The following is an 8,406-nucleotide window of genomic DNA, read 5'->3' on the forward strand; positions in this document are numbered from 1 at the left end:
AAGGGCAAGTTTGCTGAGTGCTTTGCTGAGCCAAGTGCGGGACGGGGAGCAGGAGCACCGGGGGGGCCCCGGGCCCACTCCCCCCTCCGGGACAAACTCCTCCGGGAAACGCCAAGAAAATGTGCTTATCACCCAAAGGCCAAGACTGAAACTTCATTTTTGGTTCTAAGAGTTTGGCTTTGGTAAAAAGAAAGAAACAGTGCGAGGGGATCCTGCCCGTGGGGGCCGGGAGTGTCCCCCGGGAGCTGCCCCGGGAACGGTCGGCTCCACAACCTACACCTGCCACTCCTCCCTGGCAGGAGCCACCTTCATTTAGAAATCATCAAAAAAAAAGACAAAGAAAAGAAGTAATTTTGGTTACAGAAATGCCCTTTTCTCTCTGACACTCTCGGGGCTCGCTCAGCCCCGTCACGGGCTCTGGGGGACACAGGGATGCTCTCATCCCTGCTCCCATCCCGGGGGATCCCACTGGGACACCCCCAGGGCGGCCCCAGCCTCGTGCTCCCCACGTGGGCCCGGCTGCAGTGGGAGAGGAGCTCGGGGGGGACGGTGGTTCCTGAAATTCCAGCCCGTTCCCGGTCTCTGCATCCCCGTCTTTGGCTTTGAACAGACTCGTGGTATGGAGGAAAACATTGTTTTTTGATACTGTTACAGTAATTCAGAAGGAAAAACAACAACAAAAGAAAAAAAAATCAACGGAAAAAAAAACAACAGTGCAACATTCTCGAATGCTTCAAACCTGCAGCATAAACAGGATTTCTAAAATTAAAAAAAAAAAAAAAAGGGAAAAAAGGAAAACCCAAACCAAAAAACAACGATCCCACCCACATCCACACGTGCCACGAAACCTGCCAGGATGCTGCATCCGAAAAAGCAACACAGACTTACTCAGGGTTGTGAATAAGGACTCAGAAGTGCATTTGTTTCCTTAGTAAAGGCTAAAACATTGATTTTTTTTTTTATGGTTTTTGTTGTTTTTTAAAGGTAAATGTTCGTTTCTCTATAAATAATTCTCATCTCTTTTTAAAAAAACAACCAGCCAACACTGACTCTCGCATGGAAACAGCCACACAAACCAGGGAAGGGAAACTCAAAGCAGAATCGTTTTAGGATCTGACAATTTGCCAAGGAAAAAATCAAAACCAACAACCAACAGAATCCCTAAAGTGCCTGGTGTGGGGAGGAGGCTCCAGTGGCGCATCCGCGGCCGGGCTCGGGCAGCAGCACCCGTTTTCCCCTAGAAATGAGCTGCCAAAAGGATATTTTAGTGTCCCCAGGTACAGTAGATCTTGGTTCAAGTGTTTGGACTCGAAGGATGAGAGGAGGAAAGAGCGACTCCGAGAGGAGCAGCGACAGCGGCACTTGGCCAGGAGCTGACCCCCACCCCGGCCAGCCATCCCAAATTCCCACCCCCCATCCCACCAAGAGTTCAGGCTTCCCCATCCCAGCCGGGTGGCAGCCCCGGGGGCAGCCCAGCAGGGCGGGAGGCTGGCACAGGGCACCGGGAAACACCGGGAACGGCTTCGCCCACCCCGCGGGCCGGGGGGAAACCAGCGGTGGGTGGTGGCACCTGCCTTGTCCCAGCCCAAATCCTGCCTCTTCCGCCTCCTGCCCGGCCACCGAGGGCACAGAGAGGATTGGGAAGGGGCAGGGGACGGGAGGGGCACTGCCAGGAGCAGCTTTGGCACCGCACCGGCACCCGGCGAGAGGGGGAAAGCGCCGAACTCTTGGCCCGCCGGGCCGCGCTTGGCCTGCCCAGTCTTGTTCTCCTTTAAAGTGCCCTATATTTATAGAATTTCTAAATAAATATAATAAGATATTAGGTCACCCATAGTTTAAGCTACTCCGAGTAACAGCCGTCCAGGCCGATGGCGTTGTGCCGGTCCTTGGTGTAGGGGCAGGAGCTGCCGTTGGGGAGGGCCCCGCACGCCGCCGTCTTGGCCGCGATGCCGCAGTTCTTGAGGAGGTTGAAGCTGAAAGAGCTGATGGCGTCCTTAGGTGGGAAAGGCTTCATGGTGGAGAGGATAAGTGCCAGGCAGTCGGCAACGTCCTTGTTGGGAGCGCATGCCAAGGCTGGGGTATGACCTGGAACGAGGGCGGGGGTGAGGAAGGGGCCTGGGGACGCTGCAGTCGGGGCTGTCTGATGGGGGCCAGGACACAGAATCATGGAATGGCTTGGGGGGAAGGGACCTCACACATCATCCACTTCCAAACCCCCTGCCAGGGGCAGGGACACCTTGCACTAGACCAGGCTGCTCCAAGTCCCGTCCAGCCTGGCCTTGGACACTCCCAGGGCTGGGGCAGCCACAGCTTGACCTCTTTGTCTTTACCAATATCTCAATTATCCAATATTTTAACAGACCCCTCTGGGCACTGTCAATCCCTGTGATTGCAGGAACCACTCCCAAGTGTGGCAGGACCAGCAGGAGATGAACAAACAGGCTCGGGAGCACCCGGCAGACCCCGGGATATTCACCACAGCTCGGAGGGATTCCTGCTCTGCCAGGAGAAAAAGCTTCTGGCCACAACCAGCAGCTTCTGCCACGGTGGAAGTGAGTCACAGATGGGCTGGGGCCTGGCAGGAGCCAGGGAGCACCAGATGGTGCACAGGGGGGAAAAAACCCACATTTTGAACACCTGTGAGACCTGGAAATGCTTTCACAGGGAGTGGCGCGTGCTCCTGTCCTCCCCAGGCCACGTCTGCCACGCCACGAGCTGCTGAGACGTGTGGGAATCCTGATCCTGGCTGAGCAGCTCCTGGGCATCCCCCACCTCCCAGGGATGCTGAACCCCCCCGGGACACCCACCTTCTTCATCCACAGCCAGCACGGTGGCCCCGCGGCTGAGCAGGGCCTGCACGACGGAGGCCAGTCCGTTCCGCGCCGCGATGTGGAGCGGCCTGGGGAGAGGGAGGAGTGGGGTGAACCCCTGCCTGGGGCACCTCGTGCCAAAGCACAGGGCCCTGGGAGCGGCTCCAAGGGCAGGCACTGTGCTCTGAGCTCACCTGCTCCCGGAGCAGGAGCCGAGCTCCCACCGCCTTTCCCAAGGTATCCCCCCGCTCCCAGCAAAGCCCCTTCGGTGCCGTCCCACGGGCACCAGCTGGGCAAATACTCACATCTGCAGAGCACTGTTACTTGCATTGATAAGGCCAAGGTCTTGGGTTTCCCCCAGGATCAACAAGGCACACTTTTCATGGCCCTGGGAAGGAGAGCGGAGGGTTTAGTGCAGGATTCCCTGGGATATGGAAACGTTCCCTAAACCCAACCCTCTAACACGGGTCCCCTGGGCAGGGCTGGAGGGCACAAGTGCTGCCCCCTCTGCCTCCTCCTCGGTGTGGACCCGCTGACCACGAGCCTCCTGCTCCCACCATGGAATCATGGAATGGGTGGGGTTGAAAGGGACCTTAAAGATCAACTTGTTCCACCCCTTGCCATGGGCAGGGACACCTTCCACTAGCCCAGGTTGCTCAGAGCCCCATCCAGCTTGGCCTGGAACACTGCCAGGGATGGAAGTGATCCTGGAAACTCAGAGAGGGGCTCCCCAAGGAAAATACAGATGGGTCTGTGCTACCTGAGCTGCTCAAAACCGACCCAGGTGTGTCAGGGCACGCCCGGGGCCCTCAGCTCTGCTCTGTGGGGCACGAGTAGGGGGACAACCCTTCTCATGAAGGTGATAAGGTGACAGTGACAGCAATCCCAGCCATCTCCCTACCTTGCTGCAGGCCAGGTGAAGAGCTGTGTTCTTGTTGACATCCAGCACAGTTATATTTGCTTTTGCTTGGTACAGCAGGAACTCTGCAACGAAGGAGAGGTGCTGGTGAGAGGAAGCCACACCGAGCCCAGCAATGCCCCAGTGTGCCTGTGAGGACAGGGACAGCCCTGCTCCCACGGGATCTGCCCGTGGAGGAGCCACAGGGAGCCTCTCAGCCCCCCTGGGGAACCCAGCACGCACCCACTGCTGCCGTGTGCCCGTTCTCAGAAGCCACCATGAGGGGGGTCCTGCCCAGCTTGTCCGCCGTGTCCACCTCGGCCTGGTGCCGCAGGAGCAGCTGTAAACCATGGATGTTGTCTGCAAAGGCAGCAGCGTGAAGGGGGGTCCTGGGAACACACAAAGAGCGGGTCAAGAGGAGGGCACAGCACCCACCTCGGGGTGGTTGGGGACAGCAGAGCCCCTTGGAGCCAGGGGAGATCAGGTGGAAGTCACTGAGGGGGGTACAGCAGCACCGGGGATGAGTGTGAGCTCACCTTCCTTTGGCATCTCTGCTATTAACAATCTTGGCACCTAATGCTTCCACCAGCATTTCAGCAGTGCCATCCTGGTTGTTAATTCTGAGGGGGGATGAGAAGGGAAGTTAGAACAGGATCGAGCAGCACATTCCTGGGGCTCTGACACAAACAGCAGCTGCTCTGGAATTGTTTGGGGTAAAACACCCCTTCACCTTTCTTGGTATTATTCAAGGAAACACAGAAACATGTCAGACAACAGCCCTGCCCCTTCCTGTGCTGCCCCAGGTCCCAAGGACACCCCAGGCCCACCCTGTTCTCCCCCTTCCTCTCCCCTCCCCAGCTGCTGCTGCTGCCCAGGATGGAGCCCTTGGCAAGGGGGGCAGGGTTTGGAGCTCCTCCACTTGCACCACAAATCCCCAGTCCCACACCACGGGGCTGGGAAGGCCCTGGGGCAGGTCCCAGGTGTCACTTACACTGCACAGTGCAATGGAGTAAAGGGGTTTCCTTCTAGGTACGCAAACGGGTTGTGTTCAAGTAACAATTCAAGACAATCTTCATGCCCTGAGGAGAGAGGGACAGAAATGTGTCAGCACTCGGCCTGTGGGTCCTTCCTGGACCCTTCTCCTTGTTCTCCAGCCCTTTCCCCAGCTCTGTTCCCAGCTCTGGACGTGCTCCAGCCCCTCAGTGTCTCTCCTGCTGAGAGGGGCCCAGAACTGGACACAGCCCTGGAGGGGCCTCAGCAGTGCCAAAGAGCTGCCCAAGGAGCCACAGGCTCAGACAAGGTGCCCAAACACTCCCAGTCCCCAGCACAGAGGCAACAGGTCCATTTCCTCACTGGCAGCAAAGCTGTTGCACTTCAGGAGGTTTCTAATTCCACACATCTCCTGAAGGAGTCCCAGCCACATCCCTGGTTTCCCTCTGGAACAGGGACATCCCTTCCTGCTGCCGTGTCAGTCCCACCTCCCCACAGTCATCCCATAAGTCCAGCATCCAGGAGGAGCCAGCCTCAGCTCTTCTGGGATAGCTCCTCTCCCATTTTGATCCTTTTTTATGGGGCTTGGCAGGGAGAGAAAAACTCCCTCCCAGCTTTGTGCCATCCTCTCCAGCAGGAAGCCAGCGCTGAGCCGACGGCTCCCAAAGCAGGGGGAGGCTCTCCCTGGTCCCCCCAGCCCCTCCTCACCACTGTAAGAAGCCCAGTGCATCGGTGAGTAGCCGCTGTAGTCCACCACGGAGTCCAGGGGGTCAGTGGAGAGGGCTGCCTGCAGCAGGGTCCGCAGGATTTCCAGGTGCCCACACGCCGAGGCAAAGTGGATCGGGGTCCGGCCCTTGAAATCCCGACACAGGACGAAGGCATCGTGGTCCAGCAGAGCAGCCAGGCAATCCTCACAGCCTGTCACAGCCTGTGGCCAGGAGAGAGGACCAGAGGGTCAGATCCCACCCCTGGAATCATTTAACAACACATGAGCACCTTTCTTCCACAGTTTCCTTCCCAAGTGTTGTGTGTCTGGAAGGAATTTGGGCACTTTCCCACCGGCCTGGCCTCCGAGCAGCCTCCACAGGAGGCCAAGCAGCAGCTCCAGGGCCCCCAGGGACACACTCACCCCTCGGTGCAGGGCAGTCCTTCCCCTCTTGTCCGCTGCGTCAGCCGTGGATCCCTTCTCCAGCAGGAGATGGACACAGTCAACGTGGCCGTTCATGATCGCCAGCATCAGCGGGGTTCTGGGGGGGAAAGGCAGCAGGGAGGAGGGTGGGCTTGGAAACCAGCCAGGTCTGAGTATTCCCTCTCTCCCTTGCCTCTGCCACCTGTGCCACAGAGACCCCAAAGAAACAGCCAGACAGACTCACTGGCCGTGGATGTCCATGACGTCGGTGATGTCCGCCCGCTCCCCGCTGTCTATCAGGAGGTGCAGGGAATCCGTGTTCCCGTTGGCAGCTGGAGACAGGGGCGAGGAAAGGAGTCACCCACAAGCACGGCTGGGCCCCCAAAACCAAAGGGAGGGGCCGGTGCCCCTTCCCTCACCCCAAAAAGCAGCCGGGTGACGGGGCATCCTTGGCCGCGGGGGCACCAACGGGCCCCGGTCCCACTCCCGGCCCCGTCTGCCCTCCCTCACCTGCAGCGTGGAGAGGGGTCCACTTCCTCTTCCTCTCCTTGACCAGCGCGGAGGCGCCGTGGCTGGTGAGCACCTCCACGCACTCGGTGGAGCCCCGCTCCGTGGCGAGGTACAGCGCTGTCCGGCCCTTGTGGTCCCGCACGTCCAGGTTCACCAGGGTCTCAGCAAGTGTCTTCAGGGCTTCACAGTGACCATTATAGGCCTGGGACAAGGCAGACCGTGTTGGAGCAGTGTCTGCAGAGGCTGTGCCCGGGAGTGCCCCCCCAGGCACCCAGAGCTGTCTCCTCCAGGCACCCAGAAGGATAATTCCTGCCCCTGAGCCTCTCAGGGCAGGGCTGCTCCTGCTCAGCCACTGGGCCTCCTTTGCATTTGGGTTCTACTCAAAACCCTTGCCCACTCACACCCCTGCCCACACTCCAAACAGCAGCACCCAGAAAGTCCTGGAAAGATCAGAGTTTAACAGACAAACTAAAGGCCTTTGACCAAAGGCCTGTGAGGAGCTGCTCCCCCACCACCGACACCTTCCCTCCTCCGGCCATCCTGGGCACCTTTCCAGGACACAGTAGGAGCCCAGGCCATCCTGGGCACCTTTCCAGGACACAGCAGGAGCCCAGGCCACCCTGGGCACCTCTCCAGGACACAGCAGGAGCCCCCCCAGCCGTACTTACAGCTAAGTGCAAAGGGCTGACTGGAATGGTGCTTTCCACATCCTCCAGGCAGTTAAAAGACATTTCCAGGAGCTGCAAGAGCAACAAGACAAACTCATAAGTGATCCATAACTGCCCTGGGCTCCTGGAGGCTTTGACATGCACCCTGTCCACCAGCAGCTGCAGAGGGGTCAGAAATCCTGCTCATCTGCCTGAATTTCAGGATGGGCCATTCCCTAACGTGGCTCTGAGCGCTGCAGAGGCAGCAGCAAGTCCCTGCTAGTCCAAGATTTCCTGATTTCCTCTGCCCACGCAGCTCCAGGAAATCCACACACCTGCCTCTGCCAGGTAACACAGCTCCTTCCTCTGGGGCATCTCCCTCCAGCCCAGGTCTTCCCTCCATGGCATTCCAACAGCTGCCCAGGTCCCCATGGCCAACCCCACCCCTTGGACAAACCCTGCGGTGCCCACAACACGCGTTCCTTGAGCCACACCCGGGCAGCACGGGTGTGACAGGTTCTCTGACAGGTTTGCCCCCGTTCCTGGGAGCACAGGGGTCCCCCCAGGCCCTCACCAGCTCCAGGTTCTGCCTGTTGCCGTAGGCGGCCGCGTAGTGGACGGCGGTGTAGCCCTGCTTGTCCCGCAGGGAGGGGTCGGCACCGTTATCCAGCAGGAACTCCAAACAACTGCAACGAGCAGAGGGGAGAGGAAGGGTGAGGAGTGACTGGGAGGCAGAGCTCTGTGGGGAACACCCGGAGCAGGTGCTGTGCAAATCCCACCCGGACATGGAGCAAACACAAAGCCCACTGGAAGCAAGGACCAGGTTTGCCCCGGGAATCACATCAGCAGATGTTTCCTCTCTCTGAGGCATTGCTGCTCCAGAGTGGGGGATTCCCAGCAAAATGGGAATGGGCAAACACCAAATCACCGTGTCCCAGAGCAAAATAAGACATGCTAAGAGATGGAAGACAGTCAGGTAATATATTCCATGTATTCATCTTCTTATACTCTCTCCTGAGCATCCACCTCTGGCTGCTGTGGAAAACAGAACATGGGCCTAGACTGAGCTTTGCTCTGACCCAACACAGATCTTATGCCTTCTCTTCAAACACAGGAACCAGGGGAGCAAATTCCAGGGGAGAAGAGGTAGTGCTTCTTCATGCAGTACATCATTAGCTGCAGAACTACTTGCTGCAAGAAGGTGTGGCTGTTAAAAGTTTAGAAATCCTTTAGAAGTTACACAACTCTGGACTCACAAGAACGCCTCCTTCAGCCTGGACTCCTTCAGTGGCTCCTCGTCAGTGTCATGGCTGTTTCCTGAATGAGTCTCTGCTCTGCAAGGCCACAGACCCCCATCAGTTTGTTGGTTCCCCCCCCAGGCTCCCCTCTGTTGTAACCCACCGAGTGCCAGCGGCAGGAGGC

The 8,406-nt window shown here is 58.3% G+C and overlaps 1 protein-coding gene across 1 annotated transcript in view; it reads right to left on the reverse strand.

Annotated features, from left to right (window-relative positions):
• Nucleotides 1–432: 432 nt before the first annotated feature.
• Nucleotides 433–8,406, reverse strand: part of ANKRD52 (ankyrin repeat domain 52) — an 11,949-nt gene continuing 3,975 nt past the window's right edge. Inside the window, exons 9-22 of the mRNA XM_029958878.1 lie at nt 8,241–8,371; nt 7,559–7,670; nt 7,006–7,077; nt 6,338–6,539; nt 6,072–6,159; nt 5,828–5,945; nt 5,407–5,626; nt 4,700–4,787; nt 4,245–4,328; nt 3,952–4,097; nt 3,712–3,794; nt 3,116–3,198; nt 2,808–2,899; nt 433–2,085 (exon numbers count right to left, since the gene is read on the reverse strand). Of these exons, the coding sequence (XP_029814738.1) occupies nt 1,841–2,085; nt 2,808–2,899; nt 3,116–3,198; nt 3,712–3,794; nt 3,952–4,097; nt 4,245–4,328; nt 4,700–4,787; nt 5,407–5,626; nt 5,828–5,945; nt 6,072–6,159; nt 6,338–6,539; nt 7,006–7,077; nt 7,559–7,670; nt 8,241–8,371 (1,764 nt within the window). The 3' untranslated portion in view covers nt 433–1,840. The remainder of the gene's footprint in view (nt 2,086–2,807; nt 2,900–3,115; nt 3,199–3,711; nt 3,795–3,951; nt 4,098–4,244; nt 4,329–4,699; nt 4,788–5,406; nt 5,627–5,827; nt 5,946–6,071; nt 6,160–6,337; nt 6,540–7,005; nt 7,078–7,558; nt 7,671–8,240; nt 8,372–8,406) is intronic.

Source organism: Manacus vitellinus, unplaced genomic scaffold (genome assembly GCF_001715985.3).
Source record: "Manacus vitellinus isolate BGI_N305 unplaced genomic scaffold, ASM171598v3 scaffold_178_pilon, whole genome shotgun sequence".
NCBI lineage: Eukaryota > Metazoa > Chordata > Aves > Passeriformes > Pipridae > Manacus > Manacus vitellinus.